General features: G+C 43.2%; 1 protein-coding gene across 5 annotated transcripts in view; it reads left to right on the top strand.

The window, feature by feature from the left end:
• The window catches only part of LOC122565162 (uncharacterized), an 87,012-nt gene extending 68,883 nt beyond the window's left edge, over positions 1–18,129 (top strand). For 4 of the 5 annotated variants that reach the window (XM_043720862.2, XM_043720859.2, XM_043720860.2 and 1 more), the window contains 4 exons: positions 900–995; positions 1,244–1,341; positions 6,253–6,390; positions 16,714–18,129. In XM_043720862.2, the coding sequence (XP_043576797.2) occupies positions 900–995; positions 1,244–1,341; positions 6,253–6,370 (312 nt within the window). In that variant the 3' untranslated portion in view covers positions 6,371–6,390; positions 16,714–18,129. Of the gene's footprint in view, positions 1–899; positions 996–1,243; positions 1,342–1,892; positions 2,063–6,252; positions 6,391–16,713 lie in introns of those variants that run through there. The other variant, XR_015751877.1, reaches the window with a different exon arrangement.
• Positions 18,130–23,219: the final 5,090 nt, after the last annotated feature.

The following is a 23,219-nucleotide window of genomic DNA, read 5'->3' as shown; positions in this document are numbered from 1 at the left end:
CTGTTGGGCTATAACCTGGTGTTCTGTGATTTTTAACGATATAGGTGTAGTGGAATAAGGAACAAAGAACTACTGAATTATTGTATCCAACTTGGGTATACCTTCTTCACTACACTCTCTTGACAGTTATTAAATATGCTGCTGAACACCTCTGTACTGTTTCATACTTGGAATATTCTTTCATTGATCCCAATTTTGCAACTTTGCCTGAGTCCAATTAACTCATGAGAATCAGTCACAGAGTGAACAAAAAGGGTTAGATAAAGAGAGAGTTTACTTCTGCATAATGCCATTTACAATCTCAGCATGTTCCAAATGATTTTCTTTTCTACATAGTGAATGTGGTAACAAAAGGCATATGGCAGATGATTTATGCAAACAAGATCCCACAGACATGTTCATGACAGGTCACCTAAAATGCTGTATAACTATTTTACATTTCAGTGAGAAACATCTCTGAGATAAATGACCAGATAATCTGTTCTAATAATTGTTGGTTGAAAACCAATAAAGGCCAACCTTTATTTTTACTCCTCTGCTGTTTGAGTAGATTCTGAGATCCTTTAGCTGAGAAGACTGTTTTGGCCTAGTGTATTATCTCCTCAGCAGTGCTCTGTGGTGTAAGCTTGGACAACAGGCTTATTTTTCTGAACTCTAGTCTTTCTGAATCAGCTGTATGTGACACCCAGTGAACCTCAGCCAGTATGTGAGTTGATTGGGCAGTATCTGCACCTAAATGCCTAAGCAATAGTTCTGGTTGCCTTACTTCTTCAATGTAGTAACTTAGACATTGAGATTCAAATGGGTGAGTAGTTACACACCATGTCTGAATAGACTGACTGACCGTCTGGATGCTACTGCTTTGAGTTGCTTTGTGACATGATCCCTTTCATTTTGAGGACCTGCTGCACCTGGAGGATCAATTCAGTGACTTAAACCATGGAGCATCGCAAAGCACCATTGAAAGATACACCTTCCTACACAAGTATGAAAAGGTGAGGTTTTTTTTTTCCCAGCTAACCTTTGCCCATAGCAATCATCTTCTCAAGGTATCTCTCCGGGTTCTAAGAACTATTAATTTGAAGCTAATTGTGCCAAGCTAGTGAATTGGAACTTTGTGACCACAGTCTCTTTTCCAATTGCCTGTCTCAAAATATGGTCTTAAAGCTCTTCTGTATTTGGCAGCATTGGGATTAATATTGCATTAGTCTGTTCATTTCACTCGACAAATTTGATATTGCAGAGGACACTGGAGACCTGTGAGGAAGGGAAGGAGGCAGCTGAGGTGGAAGAGAAATGCACAATATGTCTGTCACCTTTAGAGGAAGGAGAAGATGTCAGGTGAGAAACCTCAGCAGAAGTCGAAGTTGTCACTGCATCCACCTATACCTAATTTAACTAACCCCTTAAAAATTTGAATGACATTATTCTTGGGAGTTTAGAAGACTGAGAGACAAAGGTGTAGACTACTCAATCTCTCTCTATGTAGGAGAGTCCCCTCATACGTGCAAGTCAAGTGAGCCTTTGTGGCACTCACTCTTGGGTGAGGAAACCACAATTGTATACATACTCCAGGTGTGGTCTCACCAGTACCTTTTGTATAATACTCTCATACTCTGATCCCTTTGTATTAGGAACCAGTTGCTTTCCTAACTGCTGAATATTGATTTTTGTAAGTCTTGTACAAGGAAACATCCAAATCCATCTGCTGGCATTTCCCATTCTCCCATAATTTTAAAAAGTACTACTTTGATTTTCCTTCCAAAGGGAATAACGTCACCCTTATACAAATTTTCTGTATATCTTGCCATGTTCTTCCTCATTCATTTAACCTATTTCTATCCTTTTGTAACCTGACTCTGTCCGGGTCCTATCTACCTTTGTATTATTAGTAAACTTGCACTTTGATCTGGTGACCGTGAAGGAGCAGTAATTCATTTCCAAGTCAGGATGCTGAGTAGCTTGGAGATAAGCTTGCAGGTGGCAGTGTCCCATCTTGCTGCTTCCTTGACCCTCTAGATGCTAGAGATTCAGATTTGGAAGGTGCAGTTGAAGGAGCTTGGTGAGTTATTGCCATGATTCTTGCTGATGTTACCCGCTGCGGTGATATGTTGAAGTTTGCCATGCTATTGTCATATCTTTTAATCTGTTTCCCCAGTCTGTCTTAGCTATCTTGTTTCTGCAACCATGTGATGGCTGTTAGATCAAGCTTATATCTAAGTTATTAATTCACTTATCAACTTGCGTAGGCTTTACATAATTTGCTGTATTGTGCCATTAGCTTCAACTTATTTCTACTTCTCCCTGACCTTCTGTTAGCTTACTGTCCCTTTTTGACCCATTCTGCTTATTTTTAACCAAATCATTTCTCTTCTTTGCAGGTTTGGCGTTTCTCTTCATGCTTGTAAATTTATACGTAGCAGAATCCTTTCCACACTTCCCCTTCACCCTATCCATTTTCTGATATAAAACCCTGTCTGCTGTCTTCGCTATTAGATTGACCAGGACACTAACACTGGGTCACTTTCATGCATCACTTATATGCAGTTCCTTGGGTTTCATCACTGTTCTGATGTCATTTTGTTCCAATTTAGAATATTCTCTTTAGATTTCCCAGTGTTAGATTGGCCTACCCCATTAATGCTCATCTCTTCTGTTCATCCTTACAAACATTTTTGTGCTGAAATGTTTACTTTGGTCTCAAGCTTACGAAACGTCAGACTGAGGCTTGCTTTTTGAGATGTAGAATCCTCCTGAGTTGAATTTGTGCTTGGAAATCTTTCCAAATCTTACAATCAAAATCTCCCCACGAGCTAATTGACACAATTGGTCAATAAGATTAAGCAGGTAAATGCGTGGCTCAGTGATTACTGTGGGAGAAATGGGTTTGAATTCATGAGACATTGGCACCAGTAGTGGGAAAACGAGAACTGTTCCGATGGGGCGATCTTCATCTGAACCGTGGTGGGACCAGAGTCCTAGTGAATTGCATAACTAGGGTTCTTGATGGGGGAGGGAGTTCAATTATAGGGGAACATAGAAAACCCAAATTAAAGGAGGAGGTAAGATTGCAGAACTCTGGAGAGGTTATTAAAGTCTCCAGCACAGGCACAAATAGGACAGTGTGTTTGGAAAGGGTTAGCAACCAAACTTCAAACACTCTGGACAAATGAATGACAGTGAGAAGAGTGCCGATTAATACAGGACTAAAGGTGTTGGATCTGAAAGTACGCAGTATAAGGAATAAGGTAAATGAGCTTGGGGTGCAGATTGAAATTGGCAAGTATGATGTGTTAGGCATCACGGAGATGTGACTTCAAGGGGATCAGGATTGGGAGCTGAACATGAAAGATATATATATATCCTATCAACAAGATAGGGAGGTGGGCAGAGGGGGTGGGGTTGCCTTATTAGTAAGAAATGAAATGAAATCAATAGCAAGAAATGAAGTTGGGTCAGAATCTGTGTGGGTACAGCTGAGGAACCACAAAGGTGAAAAAAAAAACATAGTTGGAGTTATGTGGGTTGAGTGTGTTGCTTTTGCACAGCAGGTCAGGCAGCATACAAGGAGCAGGAAAATCTGCCTGAACCGCTGTGCTTTTCCAGCAACACACACTCAACTTTGATCTCCAGCATCTGCAGACCTCACTGTCCCATAGTTGGAGTTATGTAGAGGCCTCCAAACAGTAGTCAGGAGCTGGGTGCAAGATATACCAGGAAATAGAAAAGATGTGTAGGAAAGGCAAAGTTACAGTGATCATGTGGGATTTCAGTATGCAGGAGGACTGGGAAAATCAGGTTGGTAGTGGATTGCACTTAAAAGGAATTGGTGGAATGTCTACGAGATGGCTTTTTGGAGCAGCTTGTGGTGGAACCCCCTCAGGAACAGGCAATACTGGATTTAATGTGCTATGAGGCAGACTTGATAAGGGAGCTTAAGGTAAAGGAACCCTTAGGAGGCAATGATCATTGAATTTACTCTGTAGTTTGAGAGGAAGAAGATAGAATCAGAGATATTGAATGTCAATTGAGCAAAGGCAACTACAGAGGCATGAGGGAGGAGCTGACCAGAATTGACTGGGAGAGGAACCTAGCAGGAAAGACAGTGGAACAGCAATGGCAGGAGTTTCTGGGAATAATTCAGGAGGCATAGCAGAGATTCGTCCCGAGGAAAAAAAAGCATGGTACAGGGAGGATGAGGCAACCATCGTTGACCAGGGAAGTCAGGGATCGCATCAAAGCAAAAGAGAAAGCATGTCATGTGGTGAAGGACAGTGGGAAACCAGAGGATTGGGAAGCTTGCCAACCAAGAGCAACAAAAAAAAAAGAAATAAGGAGGGAAAAGATTAAATATGAGGGTAAGCTAGCCAGTAATGTAAAGGAAAACTGCAAGAATTTCTTTAGATATATAAAAGGCAAAAGAGAGTCAAAAGTGAACATTGGGCTGCTGGAAAATGTTGCTGGAGAGATAGTAGTGGGGAAACAAGGAAATGACTGAGGAACTGAATAATTACTTTGTGTCAGTCTTCTCATTGGAAGACATAATATCCCAAAAATTTGAGAGTGAGGGGGCAGAGCTGATTATGGTGGCCATCACCAAGGAGAAGGTGTTAGAAAAACTGGTTTGAAGGTGGATACATTATCTGGACCAGATGACTACACCCCAGAGTTCTGAATGAAGTAGCTGAATAGATAGTGGAGGCTTTACTGATGATCTTTCGAGAATTGCTATAGTCCGGGAGGGTCCCTTTGGATCGGACTGAACATGTCACCCCTGTTTAAAAAGCGAGTAAGGCAAAAGATGGAAAATTACAGACTGATTTGCCTAATCTCTATCCTGGTTAAGATCCTGGAATTCATCGTGAAGAATGAGATTTCTGAATATTTGGAAGTTTATGGTAAAATAGGCCAAAGTCACCATTGTTTCATCAATCTGCTAGAATTCTTTGAGGAAGTAACAAGCAGGTTCGACTCAGGAGAGCCAATGGATGTTATCTATGTGGACTTCAAGAACGCCTTTGATAAGGTGTCGCACAGGAGTAAGATAAGGGACAATGGTGTTAGAGGCAAGGTGCTAGCGTGGATTGAATCATGGCTGCCTGGTATAAAGCAGAGAGTGGGGATAAAAGGATGTTTCTCAGGATGGCAGCCGGTGACAAGTGGTGTTCCACAAGGCTCAGTGTTGGGACCACAACTTTTCGTTTTATACATTAATGATCTAGATGAAGGAACTGAGGGCATACTGACGATGTTTGCAGACAATATAAAGAGAGGTAGACGGACAGGTAACATTGAGGAGGCGGGGAGTCTGCAGAATAATTTTGACAGATTAGGAAAGTGGGCAAAGAAGTCCTGTACATCGTGGGAACGTGTGAGGTCATGGACTTTGGTAGGAAGAATAGAGGCATGGGCTATTTTCTAAATGGGGAGAAAATTCAGAAATCTGATTTGCAAAGAGACTTGGGAGTTCTAGTCCAGGATTCTCTCAAGGTAAACTTGCAGGTTGAGTCAGACGTTAGGAAGGCAAATCAATGATGGCATTTATTTGGAGAGGACTTGAATATAAAAGTAGGGATGTACTTCCCAGGCTCTGGTGAGACCATGTTTGGAGTATTGTGCGCAGTTTTGGATCCCATATCTCAGGAAGGACGTACTGGCCCTGGACCGTGTTCAGAGGAGATTCACGAGAACAGTTCCAGGAATGAAAAGTTTAGCATATGAGGAATGTTTGAGGACTCCTGGTCTATATTTGGAGATTATAAGAACGAGGAGGTGGATCGAATTGAAACATACAGAATACAGAATGGCCTGGACAGAGTGGATGTTGGGAAGATGTTTCCATTGATAGGAGAGACTAGGGCCCGAGGGCACTGCCTTAGAGTAAAGGGAAGACCCATGAGAACTGAGATAAATCGAAACGTCTTCAGCCAGAGAGTGATGAATCTATGGAACTCATTGCCACAGAAAGCTGTGGAAGCCAGGTCACTGAGTCTCTTTAAGACTGAGATAGATAGTTCTTGATTGTCAAGGGGATCAAGGGTTACAGGTAGAAAGTGGGAAAATGTGGTTGAGAAATATCAGCCATGATTGAATAGCAGTGCAAACTCTGTGGGCTGAATGGCCTAATTTCTGCTGCTGTATCTTATGGGCTTATATTGGTGGGGAATTCAATTTGTGAATGGTCAGTAGCATCACAGATAATGGTTACCGAGATGCCAGGCCATTCCTAACACTGTTAACTCTTCATTGCAGGCGTCTCCCATGCATGCACCTCTTCCACCAGATTTGTGTGGACCAATGGTTGGCCACCAGTAAGAAGTGTCCCATTTGTCGAGTGGACATTGAAGCCCAGCTTCCTGTTGACACCTAACTGCCTGGAAACAACAGAAGGTAAAATTGTGCGATTGTGTGGTACAAAATCTTCAGCTGCCAGTGCAGACCTAGAAGATAGTAAGATAGAAGAGAGATTTGACAGGAGAGTAAGGGTGATAGTGTAGAATAATAAAGGACCCACAGGAAATGTGTGTGTGTGTATGTGTGAGAGAGAGAGAGAATATCAGATTGCCTTGTTTATTGTTAAGGGACAACTTATATTCTGCAGTATTCAATTAAAATTGCACAATTGTGTGATTACAAAGTTTGGGTCTCCCTTAGATACTCAAGTGTTAGTCACTTCTATAAGCATTTCAAGCATCTGCTACTACTCAACAACATCTAACCACCAGTGTTGCTCAGGGGCAGTGTGGAGATGAGAAATTCAGAAAGGCCCAAGGGTAGAGCTTTGGATGATGCCAGAAGTAATGCTAGGGGAGCAGGAATGAGGCAATCGCTGATGATTCTTCAGCCATTCTTAGATTATTGAGAATGGACCAGGTGAGAGCAGTGTCACCCAACTGGAGGAGAGTGGCAGGGGATTGCAGGGTGATGGTGTGGTCACCATGTCAAAGGCTTCAGACAGGTCAGAGAAAGGAAAGTTTACCTTTGTCCCAGAGTTGCACGCAGGATGTCATTCACAATTAAGCTCAGTCTTTAGAAACAGCATGAATTCTTAATTAAAGCTCCTTCCTAATGAACCTGCTGATTTGTCAACTTCAGTTGAGCCTGCTTTACCTAACGTGGCTTGCAGAGAAAGTTCCAGGTTTTTAATCACTGTGTGAATAAGTATTTTCCGACATTTTCATCAATAGTCTAAAGTTACTGTAAAGTTACTGTCTATTATCTTGTTCTGGACTTGCTACCAATGCAAATTAGGTCCTCTCTATCAACTTTTTCTTCATTTAAACACCCCTTAGATCATCCATTTAATCTTCTATACGAGCCTTGTTTCTGAAGTCAGTTTGTTTCCTGAGGTGCACTGCCCATGAAATAAGTAACCATCCAAATGGGGCTTAACTAGAGCTTTATGTAACTTAATGTAACTTTCAACCCTTTGTATTCCATTTGAAATAAAAGCTAACATTCCAAAACTTTTTAAACCCATCAAATGCAATCAGTTGAGCTATTGCAAAATGTCTTGTGCCTGATCTCTGCCAGGAGTGAGCAACACATCCCACACGATATTCCATTTAGCTTTATATCACATATAAGTCATTAATCATTCTTTGTTCTGGTTGCTGCTAGATGTGAAAGAACAGCCGGTTCTTTCCTGCAGATTGTGCTCCCCTTGTTCACAGGGCAAAGACAAACTCTCAGGCACTGGCTCCACCTCAGAAGCCAGGGATCCCGTCCAAAGCCAAGCAGGTTAGGTGAATTGGCCATGCTAAATTGCCTGTAGTGTTAGGTAAGGGGTAAATGTAGGGGTATGGGTGGGTTGCGCTTCGGCAGGTCGGTGTGGACTTGTTGGGCCGAAGGGTCTGTTTCCACACTGTAATGTAATGTAATCTAATCTAAAATGTGGTTACAAAATAGTGTAGAAACAAAGAAGAGAGATTGACCATCAAAACCATCAAAGCTTTTCTTAAACTTCCACTGAGAAGAACTCTTAGCATTTGTCATTTAGCATTAACCTAGAGTGTTCAGAAGGCCAAAACAGAAGTTGCTGGAGAAACTCAGCATGTCTGGCAGCATCTGTGTCAAGAAAGCAGAGTTAGTGTTTCGGGTCCAGTCTACTCCGCCACTCAAAGATGGCTGATACGTTTCTCAACCCCATCCTCTGCCTTCTCACGATAACCCTTGATCCCCTTACTAATCATGAACCTATTTAATAGGTTCTGATGAAGGATCATCTATGCTTGAAATGTTAGCTTGCTCTCTCTCAATGGATGCTGCCTGAACCACTGATCTTCAGCATTTTAACATTTTCAGTACAGATTTCAGCATCTGTAGTAATTTGCTCCTGCATGAACCTATCTATCTCTTACCTTAAATACACTCAATGGTTTGGCATCACAGCTCTCTGCAGCAGAGTTCCACTGATTACTCGCTTTCTGGATGAAGAAATTCCTCATCTCTGTTCTAAAGGGTCAACCCTTCTCCCTGAGGCTGTGCCCTCAAACCTAGTATCTTCTACTATTGAAAACATCCTCTCCAAGTCCTCGCTCTCCGTGCCTCTCAGTATCCTGTCAGTTTCAATCTGATCCTCTCTCATCCTTCTAAACTCCATCGAGTACAGACCCAAAGTTCTCAACACCTCCTCCTATAACGAGCTCTTCATTCCCAGGCTGATTCATGTAAACTTCCTCTGGGCACACTCTTAAGTTACACCACATTCTTCCTTAGCTACATGGTCCCAAACTGTTCGAAATATTCTAAATGCGGTCTCTTATTACAGCCTCAGCAGTAAACTTTGCTGTTGTATTCTAGCCCCCTTGAAATGATTGCAACATTGCATTTGTCTTCCTAACTGCCAGCTGAACCTGTATGTTACCCTTAGGAGAAACCTGAACTCGGACTCCCAACTTCCTTTGTGCTTCAGATTTCTGAAGCCTGTCCCCATTTAGAAAATAGTCAACGCCTGTATTCTTCCTATCAAGGCACATAATCTCAAACTTTGCCACATTGTATTCCATCTGCTACTTCTTTGCCACTTGCTTGGCATTTCAAGGTCCTCCTGCAGCCTCCCCGCTTCCTCAACACTGCCTGTCCCTCCACCTATCTTTATGTCATGTCCACAGATCCTTAAGGCAACAGAGTCAGTGGTTAAGAAAGCTATGAAATACTGTGTTCACTTCTGGTCTCCCTGCTTATAGGAAAGATGTTGTGAAACTTGAAAGGGTTCAGAAAAGATTTACAAGGATGTTGCCAGGGTTGGAGGGTTTGAGCTATAGGGAGAGGGTGAATAGGCTGGGGCTGTTTGCCCTGGAGCATCAAAGGCTGAGGGGTGACCTTATAGAGGATTGTTTAAAAACAAAACATGAGGCATGGACAGGGGGAATAGACAAGGTCTTTTTTTCCCTCGAGTAGAGGACTGCAAAACTACAGAGCATTAGTTTAAGGTAAGATGGGAAAGATCTAAATGGGACCTGAGGGGCAACTTTTTCCACGCAAAGAAAGCATGTATCAAATGAGCTGCCAGAGGAAGTGGATACAATTACAGTACACCATTTAAAAAACATTGAATGGGTATATAAACAGGAAGGCTTTACATGGATATGGGCCAAATGCTGGTAAATGGGATTAGATCAGTTTAGGCTATATGGACGGTACGGACAATTTAGACTGAAGTTGCTGTACTATATAACTATATCACTGTATGACTTGACTGTTAAAGGCATTGAATAAAAACTGCAGGGAATTTCCAGCATCCACAGTTCTTTGGTATTTTGCAGGGAGTTTACGTAGAGCTGTATGAGATCTTCATTAGCTGGAGTACTGTGTATAGTTCTGGTCACCACACCACACCATAGAGAGGATATGAGGGGTGCAAAGGAAATTCACCAGGATGTTGCCTGAGCTGAAGTCATTAAGCTATGAAACAAGACGAGATAGGCTGGGGTTGCTTTCCTTAAAGTAGAGAAGGCCGAGTGAGGATGTAATTAGGGTGTACAAATTCAGGGGCATTGCTTGGGAGGATTGGAAGAAACCTTTCCCTTAGTTGAAAGTTCAATAATAGGTGTCGCAGATTTATGGTAAAGGCAGGAGGTTTACAGGACATGGGAGGATTTTTATTTTCCCCTGAGGGTGGTGGAGACCTGGAACCTTCTGCCTGGAAACTGGAACCATCACAACAGCTAAGTATTTAGATGAACACTGGGCCTGTACCCAGTGCTGGACGTGATGGCCAAAGGGTCTGGCGTGGACGTGATGGCCAAAGGGTCTGTTTCCATGCTGTAAAACTGCTACATCACCGACTTGTGAGAAAGGTTAAAACTCATGGAATAAAACGAACAGTAGCAACAATGGTACACAATTGGCTCAGTGATGGAAACTGTAATACTCAATGGATATATTTTGGACTGGAGAAAAGTTTGTAGTAGAATTCACCAAGAGAATGGTGTTGAGATCTTTGCTTTTCCTGGTGCATATTAATGATCTCAATCTTGGTGTGCAGGGATCAATTTCAGCATTGAGCATGATACAGAATTTGAAAGCATGCTGGTGCAAGGACAGTGTAGAACTTCAAAACAACATAGACAAAGGTGGCATAATGGCTCAGTGGTTAGCACTGCAGCCTCACAGCGCCAGGGATCCGGCTTCAGTTCCAGCCTTGGTCGCCTGTCTGTGGAGTTTACGTATTCTCCTTGTGTCTGCGTGGGTATGCTTCAGGGGCTCCAGTTTCCTCTCAGTCAGGAAGGGTTTGGAGGAATATGGGCTGGTTGCTGCTAGGTGGGACTCGATTGGGTTGGGATATCTGCTCAGCATGGGCGGGTTGGACTGAAGGGTCTGTTTCCATGCTGTACATCTCTGACTCTATGTGCAGGTTAGGTGAATTGGTTGTGCTAAATTGCTCCATAGTGTCCAGCGAAGTTTAACTTGGGTGGATTAGCCACTGTAAATGCAGGGTTATGAGAACAGGGTGGGGCTTGTTCTTGGGGTTCGGTGCAGACTATGGGCCAAATGGCCTCTTTCCACATTGTAGGGATTCTCTGATTCTAGTTGACAGTGGTGTATTGGTGGCAGGTGAAGTTCAAAGCAGAGAAGGGTGAGGAAGAACATGGACAGCTAATTTAAAACAGGGGCTAAAATACAATCAAGTGCATGAGCAGAGGGATCTGAGTGGATGTCTGTATAGATCATAGAAGATGGTTAATAAAGCATGTAGTGTCCTGGGCTTTATTAATAGGGGCATAGAGTACAAGAGCAAGGAGATGATGCTGAACTTAACTCTAGATGCCTATTAGTCCTCCCCTCAGATATTGAGGAAGGAGGTGAACACTTTGGAGAGAGTGCAGAAGAGGTTTACAAAGATAGTTCCAGGGAAGAAAGACTTCAGTTATGAAGATAGATCAATGACATTGGAACTATTTGACTTGGAGAGAGAAAACTAACAGGAAATCCGATAGACGTTTTCAAAATCGTGATGGGTCTGGACATTGGATAGGGACAAACCGTTGCTGCTCAATTGAGACAGTGAAAGAGTAGCTAGGGAGAGAATATGTCCCCTTAAAGATCAGCATGGTTCTGGATATAGGTTTGCTCGCTGACCTGAAAGGTTTGGTTTCAGACATTTTGTCATCACACTAGGTAACATCAGTGAGCCTCCAAATGAAGCACTGGTGGTATGGCCTGCTTTTTATTTGTGTGTTTAGGTTTCCTTGGGTCGGTGATATCATTTCCTGTGGTGATGTGATTTCCTGTTTTTCTCAGCGGAGTGGCCAAATGGGATTGAAGTTAACGTGTTTATTGATAGAGTTCTGGTTAGAATGCCATGCTTCTAGGAATTCTTGCATGTGGCTCTGTTTGGCTTGTCCTAGGATGGATGTGTTGTCCCAAGAACTGTAACAAACACTACATTGGACAAACAGCAGAAAACTAGCCAGCAGGATACGTGTACATCAACTAGCCACAAAAAGACATGACCCTCTCTCACTAGTATCCTTACATACGGATGAGGAAGGACACCACTTCAACTGGGACAACACATCTATCCTAGGACAAGCCAAACAGAGACGCACAAGAATTCCTAGAAACATGGCATTCCAACCGGAACTCTATCAACGAACACCTTGACTTGGATCCCATTTACCACCCCCTGCAAAAAAGAACAGGAAATGACATCGCCGCAGGAAATGATGTCACCGACCCAAGGAAACCTAAACACACAAATACAAAGCAGACCATACCACAATGCTTCATCCGGAGGCTCACTGATGATGTTACCTAGTATGGTGACAAAACGTCTGGAAATGAACCTCCCAGCTCCGCGAGCAAACCTACATCCAGAACCTCAACCTGAGCTACAAATCATCACAAAACTCACTATCAGCATGGTTGTCTGTGTAGAGCCATGGGAGATAGGGGAGTTCTTTTTTTAATGAATATTTCTCCTCTGTGTTCATTGAGGAGAGAATCGTGGATGCTAAGAAAATAAGGGTAGCAAGTGGGAATGTTTTGGACTGCATGCATATTACCAGAGAGGAGGCATTTGCAGCCTTAAAATGCATTATAGTGGATAAATCCCCTGGGCCTGATCAAGTCCATCCTCCAGACATTGTGGGAGGTGAGGGAAGAAATTGCAGAGGGCCTTGCAGAGATTTTACTTCATCTTTAGCCACTGGTGAAGTTCTGGAAGACTAGGATGGCTTATGTTGTTCCATTATTTAAGAAAAGTAACAAAGACAAGCCAGGGAACTACAAGCCAGTGAACCTGACAAGTTGTTGGAGAGGATGCTGATGGACAGGATCGACCAGCATTTGGACAGTCAGCATGAATTTGTACATGGGAAGTAATGTCTGACAAATCTTTTAAGATTCTTCGAAGAGGTAACCAAAAGGATAGATGAGGGTAGAGTAGTGGATGTTGTCTATATGGACTGTAGTAAGGCCTTTGACGAGGTCCTGTACAGCAGGCTAGTCATGAAGATTAGGTTGCAAAGGATCCAGGGAAAGCTCGCTAATTGGATTCAAAATTGGCTCGATGGTAGGAAGCAGAGGGTGATGGTTGAAGGTTGTTTCTCGGACTGGAGGCCTGTGACTAGTGGTGTGCCACAGGGGTCAGTGTTGGGATCTTGTTATTTGTTATTTACATAAATGATGCGAATAAACAAGGCATGATTAGTAAGTTTGTGAATGATGCAGAATTAGGAGGTATCACTGATAGTGAGGAAAGTTATTGAAAATTACAGAGGGATCTTGATCAGATGGGAAAGTGGGCTGAGAATTGGCAAATGCAGTTCAATACAGATAAGTGTGAGGTGTTGCACTTTGGAAAGGCAAAGCAATCTAGGATTTGTACAGTAAATGGTAAGGCCCTGATGAGTGTTGTAGAAGAGGGATCTTTGAGTACAAGTACATAGTTCTTTGAAAGTGGTGTCACAAGTAGGTGAAGGAAGCATTTAGCATGCTGGCCTTCATTGGCTGAGGCACTGAGTATAGGAGTTGGGACATTGTTACAGTTGTAAAATTTGACCTACTCTTGGGAAAAAGGCAGGGCAGGTGACTGAGTTGTCAGTGGGGGAGCATTTTGGGGCCAGCGACCATAATTCTATTAGTTTTAAAATAGTGATGGAAAAGGATAGATCAGATCTAAAAGTTGAAGTTCTAAAGAGAGAGGCTAATTTTGATGGTATCAGGCAAGAACTTTCAAAAGCTGACTGGGGGCAGATCTTTGCAGGTAAAGGGACAGCTGGAAAATGGGAAGCCTTCAAAAATGAGATAAGAGAGTCCAGAGACAGTATATTCCTGTTTGGGTGAAAGGAAAGGCTGCTAGGTGTAGGGAAAGCTGCATGATGAGAGAAATTGAGGGTTTGGTGAAGAAAAAGAAGGACATATGTCAGGTATAGACAGGATAGATCGAGTGAATCCTTGGAGTATAAAGGCAGTAGGAGTATACTTAAGAGGGAAATCAGGAGGGCAAAAAGGGGACATGAGAGCGCTTTGGCAGATAGGAGAATCAAAAGGGTTTTTACAAATACATTAAAAATAAAAGGGTAACGAGGGAGAGAATAGGGCCCCTCAAAGATCAGCAAGGCAGCCTTTGTATGGAGACGAAGGAGATGGGGGAGATATTAAATAAGTATTTTGCATCAGTGTTTACTGTGGAAAAGGACATGGAAGCTACAAAATGTAGGGAAATAGATGGTGACATCTTGAAAAATGTCCATATTACAGAGGAAGAAGTGCTGGATGTCTTGAAACTGGTAAAGTGGATAAATTCCTAGGACCTGAACAGGTGTACCCTAGAACTCTGTGGGAAGCTAGAGAAGTGATTGCTGGGCCTATTGCAGAGATATTTGTATCATCGATAGTCACTGGTGAGGTGCCGGAAGACTGGAGGTTGGCTAACGTGGTGCCACTGTTTAAGAAGGGTGGTAAGGACAAGCCAGGGCACTATAGACCAGTGAGCCTGAAGTCGTGGAAGGCAATTTATTGGATGGAATCCTAAGGAACAGGATTTACATGTATTTGGAAAGGCAAGGACAGATCAGGGATAGTCAGTATTGCTTTGTGCCTGGGAAATCATGTCTCTCAAACTTGATTCAGTTTTTTGAAGAAGTAACAAAGACGACTGATGATGGCAGAGCAGTAGATGTGATCTATGTGTACTTCAGTAAGGCGTTTGACAAGGTTCCCCATGGGAGACTGGTTCGCAAGGTTAGATCTCATGGAATACAGGGAGAACTAGCCATTTGGATACAGAGCTGGCTCGAAGGTAGAAGACAGAGAGGATAGTGGTGGAGGGTTGTTTTTCAGACTGGAGGCCTGTGACCAGTGGAGTGCCACGAGGATCGGTGCTGGGTCTTCTACTTTTCATTATTTATATAAATGATTTGGATGTGAGCATAAGAGATATAGTTAGTAAGTTTGCAGATGACACCAAAATTGGAGGTGTAGTGGACAGCGAAGAAGGTTACCTCAGATTACAACGGGACCTTGATCAGATGGGCCAATGGGCTGAGAAGTGGCAGATGGAGTTTAATTTAGATAAATGTGAAGTGCTGCATTTTGGGAAAGCAAATCTTAGCAGGACTTACACCCTTAACGGTAAGGTCCTAGGGATGTTGCTGAACAAAGGGACCTTGGAGTGCAGGTTCATAGCTCCTTATAAAGACAGTCACAGGTAGTTAGGATAGTGAACAAGGCATTTGGTATGCTTTCCTTTATTGGTCAGAGCATTGAATATAGGAATTGGGAGGTCATGCTGCAGCTGTACAGGACATCGGTTAGGCCACTTTTGGAATATTGCGTGCAGTTCTGGTCTCCTTCTTATTGGAAGGATGTTGTGAAACTTGAAAGGGTTCAGAAAACATTTAAAAGGATGTTGCCAGGTTTGGAGGATTTGAGCTAGAGGGAGAGGTGAATAGGCTAGGGCTGTTTTACCTGGAGCATTGGAGGCTGAGGGGTGACCTTGCAGAGGTTTATAAAATCATGAGGGACAAAGTCTTTTCCCTGGGGTGGAGGGTCCAGAACTCAAGGGCATAGGTTTAGGTTGAGTGGGGAAAAATATAAAAGACCTAAGGGGCAATTTTTTCATTCAGGTGGTGGTGTGTGTGCGGAATGAGCTGACAGAGGAAGTGGTGGAAGCTAGTATAATTGCAACATTTAAAAGGCATCTGGATGGGTACGTGAATAGGAAGGGTTTGGAGGGATATGGGCTGGGTGCTGGCAGGGCAGACTAGATTGGGTTGGGATATCTGGTCAGCATGGACAGGTTGGACCGAAGGGTCTCTTTCCATGCTGTACATGTCTGTAACTCTAAGTTATTGGTGAGGCTGCAATTGGAGTATTGTGTACAATTTTGGGCACCCTGTTATAAGGAAGGACAGAGTTAGACTGAAAAGAGTGCAAAGAAGATTTTCGAGGATGTTGTCAGGACCAGTAGGCCTGAGTAATAGGGAGAGGTTGGCCAGGATAGGACTTTATTCCTTGGACGTAGGAGAATGAGGGGTGACCTTATTGAGTTGTATAAAATCATGAGGGGTGTTGAAGGGATGAAAGCATATAGTCTTTTCCCTTGGGATGGCGAATCAAAAACTGGGAGCATAGTTTTAAGATGAGAGGAGAAAGATTTAAAAAGGACCTGAGGGGCAACTTCATGCAGCAAGTGGTGTGTATATGGGATGGGCTGCCAGAGAAAGTGATTTGAGGCAGGTACAATAGCAACATTTGAAAAACATTTGGACAGGTACCTGGATGGGAAAGGTTTAGAGGGGTATGGACCAAATGTGGACAATTGGAAGGATCTGTTTGGGCCAAAGGGTGCTGGATCACTCTGACTCTGTTGGGAGGGCACAAATATAAAGTGATTTGCAAATGTAATGTGAGAGATTCAAGTCTGGGATGAACTACCTGATGGCTATCTAATGGAGGTATTTGAAATTCTGAAGGTCTTTGAAGGTGTACGACACTATATACAGAGACGATTTGTAAAGGATTCTACAACTTGGGCTAATAATGAGAGTTTGGCTAATAATTGTGGTAGAAAAGTTTCTTTTCTCAGGTAGAATATGAAGCTCTCTTCTGGTGGGTTAGCATGGATTGATTTGGGCTGAATGGCCTATTTCTGTGCTGTAAATGTTATATAAATTCACCCTGAGAGAAATGATTAACCCATTGATGAAAGGAGTGCCAAGATCCTGAAACTGGTTAAGCCTAACATGTACATTTGTGTTCTAGGATTTGGTGTCAAGTTCCCTGATTATTCTGGACTTTGGGAATTTAAATCTGGAAACTGTATGGAGTCCTCAGCTTGTGCTGACTGGATTCGAAGGTATCAAACAATATTTGGACCCAGGTGTTCTCTGCCAATGTTAATCCTGACATACATTGTGCTCCTGAAATACCAGCATCTCATCCACAACGAAAGGGCCATTGCCTTAAACAATCAAAACTCGCTGTTTTGACCAGAGAGCATTTCCACCTCAGCCTCGCATGGGAACAGAAGAAATTCCAAACCCAAGATCAGACCAAAGGATACTGAGATACACTCTATTGCTATTGTCCATAAGAGCTTTTTCTGATCATCGGCGGTTACCAGGCTGTGTAACTCTGCACTGACCGGAGTTTTAAATGTCCCCTCCGAAATAAACATCAGGCTGTAATGCAAAGAGTTAAATGGATTCCACCTCTGATGCAGGAGGTATTTAGTGTTGTGTGATTGATGCTGGATTGGAGAGTGTGTGCATTAGTTATCCAGAGTATTGTAAAGACACAGATTGTCCCTCCTCCAAGGAAGGAGGAGGAAAGCCATCATGAATTTACAGACTGAGGGGGAAGGACTGGCGTACATAATTGCACGTGGACCACGACAACATGCATATAATTCAGCGTAATTGTTACACTTGACTGAAAGTCTGCCCTCCAATTCCTGCTCACCGAAGGTATAGGAATACCACAGGATCAAGGCGATGTTGACAGACCAGAGAATATCGCAGGTGTGAATTCCCCACTCACGGCAGACCAGTGCTGGAGATTCCTGGAGACTCATCCGCATGCAAGGATTTTGACAAATTAATACTTTGCTGTCTTGTTACATTTATCTGTCTATCCTCAGCAACAGCGGGGTGATTAGGGAAGTTGCACTGTATCCATAGAGATGGACAGAAACACAGCTCATTATTTCATTGGTCCACCTTACAGCCTTAGCTAACCACGGTAATCCAAAGGCTAGAACCAAGGGTCACTGGTGTCCTCCACAACCCTCCCTGAAATTGATCCCGGGGTCATCTGTAGCATTCTGACCCCAGTCTCCCACCCTCCCTCAGCCCCGCTACGGACACTGATCCTGGGATCTCTGTGAACCCCAGGGTTGATTGAATGTATAAAATCTCCACAGATTACATATGAAATTGGAGCTCCTGCTAGATTGGAACCTGATCTGAACTGAGACCTCCAGTGTTTGCTATTCCACGATGCTTCTGAAAAGGACAGCCAATGGTGGCCACTCTGGGAGATGGTAGCTTCAACCTAAATCCGGAGTGCGAGAACAATGTGAATGAATCAGTGAGTGTTCCTGGAGGAACCAGACAACTGAAAGTGACCCTGCAGTTCATGGCCCAGGTGTTGGTCCCAGTAAAAAGGGGGAGGTATCTGTATTGACAGTCATACTAATCACAGAATGTCAATCACTTATAGGTCTAAAAATGTGCAGCGCCTGCAGTCTTCCAGAGGGCACGTTAGATTTTCTGAGATGACAGTGCGGAGTCTTGTTCCATGTACTGTGTAGTCCCTGTAGGTAGTGTGTGTTGTAATCAGCATTATGTTTTTGCATAACATCATTTTAAAAAATGAATGTGTCATGTGTAATTATTCATGAAACTTCTCATAAAGTACAAAGTGATTTTAAGATCAAGGACCAGTGTTGGGAACACCACTGTTTACAATTTACACTAAAGTTTTGACTTTGGAATTAGAAGCACAATTTCTAAATTTGCAAATGGAATCAAATTATGGATGGGAATAGTCAGGAATGGAGATTACTGCAGCAAATTATTTAAGTTTATATCCTTACATGTGAATAATTGGCAGTTGGAGTTCAACACAGAGAAATGTGACACCATGCATTTTGGTTGGATGAATCACATTGTTGCCGGCAGATAGCATCGCCTTAGCAGAATTAGCAGCGAAGTGGCAGATAAAACTGAGTACTGAAAAGCGAGAGGTGCAGTTTGGTAGAAAGGATAAGGATAGCCAAATATAGAGTTAACAGCACCATTCTTAGAACTGTACAGGAACAGAGCACACTGTGGGTTTGTTTACATTGGTCTTTGAATATGACAGTTACATTGAGAGAGTAGTTAGCAAAGCAGTGAATACAAGATCTTGGTTTCTGTCAATTGAGGCATTGAGAACAAAAGGATGGCTTTGCTGAATCTTTATAAATACCTGGTTAGGCCCCTGTTGGAGCATTATATCCAGTTCTGGTCTCTTAAGGGAAGATAAGAAAGGGTGCAGAGGAGAGTTACCAGAATGGCTGTAGGGAGGGAGATTTTAGTCACAAAGTTAGTTTGGAAATGCTGGGGTTGTTCTCATTGAAGGAGTTTGAGGACACTTGCCAAGGTGTAGTAGATATTGACATGTTTAGCTAAGGGAGTCAGGAAAAGCCTCTTTCCACTAGCTGATGGTGCACAAACCCTGGAGACATGTTTAAGACCAAAATGTGGGACTTACATTATTGTGTTACATTGTTACTGCAATGGTTCCATCCTTCCCTCTCCTCTTACTAAAAAAAAAAGGAGAAAGGGAGAGATTGAGAGGGGCTGTTAGTAAGTTTGTTGTAACCAAGAAGGTACTTGGTCCATTTGTAAAGCTTGTAGGTAGCCAGTTAATTGGAAACTATCAACAAAATAGTTTGAGAGGAGCTGCTGTGTGATGGCAGTGCTGCTGCTTTGTATAAGTCTGGGCTTAGGTGAATACTGGGCTTCAGTGAGTAAGGTGAAGGCAAGGTAAGATTCTTTTATCTTTCTTAGTGTAAAGGAACAGAGATGGCAGTTAGAGCAATAGTGTGCTCCTCCTGCCAAATGTGGGGGGGGATCAGGGAGGAGGAGAATGTCTCTGATGACGTTGTGTACATGAAGGTGCTCTCACACACCGTGATTGGTTGGAGTGGCAGTTGCATACACTGAGGAGCGTACGGCGGCAGAGAGTGTGATAGACATGAGTTACAGGGAGGTGGTCACACCACAGGTTCAGTCAAGGAGATAGGTGACCACCAGGCAAAACAAGCAGGTAGTGCTGGAGCCTCCTGTGGCTATTCCCCTCTCTAACAGATATACTGTTTTGGATACTATTGCAGGGGATAGCCTCTCCAGGAGTATAACAGGAGCAGCCAAGCCTGTGGCACACCAACTGGCTCTTCTGTAGAGCAGGGTCGAGCAAGATCCATGTGAGCGATAGTAGGGGCAGTTAGGGGCACAGACAGGTGTTTCTGTGACTACAGTTGAGATTCCAGGATGGTATTACCAGGATTGAGGACATCTCTGAGCAGTTGCAGGAAACTTTTAAGGGGAGGAGGGTAAGTAGCCAGACAGAGGTAGAAAGAGGGATGCGGTCCTGTGAAGTGAGTACAGAGAATTAGGGAAGAGAGAAAAGCAGGACCTAGAGGGTAGTAATCTCAGGGTTATGACTAGTGCCACATGCTAGTGAGGCAAGGAATAAAAATGAGAGATGAATGCATGGCTAAGGAGCTGGTGCAGGGGTTGGGCTTTCATGTTCTTGGATCATTGGGGCCTCTGCTAGGCAGGGGTGACCTGTACAAGAGGGACAGGGGATCTAATATCATTGCAGAAAGCTCTGCTACTTTTACTTGGGAGGGTTTAAACTCGAGAGGCATGGGGCTGGGAAACAGAGTAGCAGGTCAACAAGTGGAGGGATTGAGGGGCTGGTAATTTCAGAACCAGTAAACTGGAAAGAAAGGACAGTCAGAGACAGGTAAATGAACACAATGGTGCTAATGATCTGAAGTGCATTTATTTCAACACAAAGAGTATAAGTAAGGCAGATGAGCTTCAAGCATAGATTAGTACATGGGGCGATGATGTTGTGGCCATTACAGAGACTTGGTTGAGGGAGGGACAGGACTGGCTGTGCAACATGCCGAAGTTTTGTTGTTGAACTTGAGATAGGGAGGTAAGAGGGGGAGGAGTACCATTACTAATCAGGGAGAATGTCACATCCACCCTCAGAGAGGGCATACGGGAGTGCTCAAGTGCTGAGGCAATATGGGTAGAGCTCAAAAGTAAGGTTGGTCTGATCAGTCTGATAGGATTATACAATAAGCCCTCCAACAATATAGCCACCAAGACACTGAGGAACAAATATGTAGGCAGATTATGAAAAGATGCAATAGCAAAGGGTTGCCATGGTGGGTGACTTTAACTTCCCCAGTATTGACTGGGACTCCCTTACTGCAAGAGGCCTAGACAGGGCAGAATTTAAGTCGATCCAAGAGGGCTTCTTGAAACAATATGTGGCCTGCCCAACTGGAGGAGGGGCCATACTGGACTTTGTATTGGCTAGTGAGTCTGTCCAGGTGACTGACCTTACAGTGGGAAAGCATATTGGAAACTGTGAAGTCAGGATCTTGTGGGAAGGTAATAAATTGGGGAGGGCTAATTACATCAGTATTTAGGCAGGAGCTAGGGAGTGTTAATTGGGAACAACTGTTAACAAGCAAGTCCACACTTGACACGTGGGAGTTGTTTAAAGACCTACTGATCAGAGTTCAGGACCAGCACATTCCAGTAAGGAGGAAGAACAGGGATGGCAAGGTAAGGCACCCTTGGATAACGAGGGAGGTTGTGAATTTAATCCAAAGGAAAAAGAAGCAAATGTAAGGCTTAGTGAGCTAAAGTCGGAGAGTCTGTGAGGAATATAAAGAAACCAGGAAAGAACTCTAGCTGGGAATTAGGAGAGCAAGGGGCCATGAAATAGTCTTGGCAAGTAGGGTCACAGAGAATCGTAAGGCATTCTATATATACATACATTTTTAAAAAGAGGATAACTAGGGAGAAGATAGGACTACTCAAAGATAAAGGAGGGAACTTGTGCTTGGAGGTAGATGATATGGGCCAGATCCCAAGTGAGTACTTTGGGTCTGTATTCACCTAGGTGGAAGATAGGATTAGTGCAAGGCATGCTAGGTTTTTTGAGATCAAGAAAGGTGTGGTGTTAGGTTTCTTGAAGAGCATTAAGGTGGCTAGATCCCCAGGGCCTGATGGGCTGTATCCCAGGTTATTGAGGAGGAGACTGCTGGGGCCTTGACTGAGGTTTTTGTGTTGTGGCTAGCCACTGGAGAGTTCAGTGTAGGATGGCAAGTAGCAAATGTTCTTCCTCTTTCAAGAAAGGAAATAGCCAGTGGTTGTGGTCATGCTAATGGCATAGATGGAATAAAGGAGTGGTGGAGGCTGAGGGGAGACTTGATGGAAATCTATAAAATTGAGAGAGTCATCTCTTTCCTAGAGTTGAAATGTCTCATTCTGGGGGGGGCATGCATTTAAGGTGAGAAGGGGGCAAGATCTTTACATAGAGAGATGCAGCTTGACCAGATCCAACCTTAAGAGGGGAAAGGGAGAGTGCATAAGGTCATCAGCATTCACAATGTTCCAGGACTGGTGGTGAAAATAGGACCACAGCAGATACATATTTCAGAATACAAAGTGATGGAGTAGTTTAAGAATTTATTTTTCCATGTTACCTAACAATTTCTTATTCTTGCCAACACAGTGCTGTCTATTACACATGTGGGGAGTAAACATTGAACAGTTCAGGTGCTTCTTCGAGGTTCATATGAGCACAGTTTATAAAAGTTTTCTTTAATAGTTACAACTTACTGGCATTATGGCGGCAAAGGCCACAGTAAAATATTTTTGGGGGAACTGACAGTTGTACTCCAGTGCAGAAACTTGATATTGTCTCAAGAGACAGTTAAGGATGTCTGAAAGGTTTACCAAGAAGGCAGGGTGTGATGGGGAAGCATTGATGTGACAGTGACCATTCCCATTCTTTAATTAGGTTACCCTGTGTGATATTATGTGCCTCTCATTTCTTAATCAAGTCACCCCTTATGTCATTGTTAGTTTGTGCTTTGGCACTGAAATTGCTGGTCCTGACTTGCATACTAAAATAAATCTAAATTTTTGCTCCTTTAATGTTGAGAACTCCCAGGCCAATCCCCTTTCAACTTTATTCTGCTGGGTCTGTCCTCATGGTGGGACAGGGCATACCCATGAATGGTGATGGATGTGCCCATCACAGACATCTTGGCCAGTCAATACTGGATGGTAAATCTGGTTTTACGCTTGTTGTACTTTTGCTGTTGGATACAAATCAAGTAGTTTGCTAGATTTTATTAACGGGCAGGCAAGAGGTAAGGATGATACTGCAGATCTGGAATCACTTATTGGCTAGACTTAATAAAGTTGGCAAATATCCATCCCCAAAGAAGATGAGTGCAGTGGGCAGGTTTTGAATGTCTTCATTGCTAAGTTTGCTTTTTAAATTCTAGATTTATTTGAAATTCACCAACTGCTGTGTTGGAATTTGACTCCTGAAGGTACAAATTCAACTTGAAGGTAGTCAGGATCAGAAACAAAGTAAACCAAATGATAAACTCTCTTCAGGAAGTAAAAGGAAAATGGGATTGGCGAAGGAGTAACCGTGATGATTAAGGAGAAAAGAACATT

Source organism: Chiloscyllium plagiosum, unplaced genomic scaffold (genome assembly GCF_037043375.1).
Source record: "Chiloscyllium plagiosum isolate Xiang-an unplaced genomic scaffold, Cpla_swu_hap1 HiC_scaffold_28, whole genome shotgun sequence".
NCBI lineage: Eukaryota > Metazoa > Chordata > Chondrichthyes > Orectolobiformes > Hemiscylliidae > Chiloscyllium > Chiloscyllium plagiosum.
The sequence above is the reverse complement of the archived record's forward strand: the minus strand, read 5'-3'. Positions and strand labels throughout refer to the sequence as shown.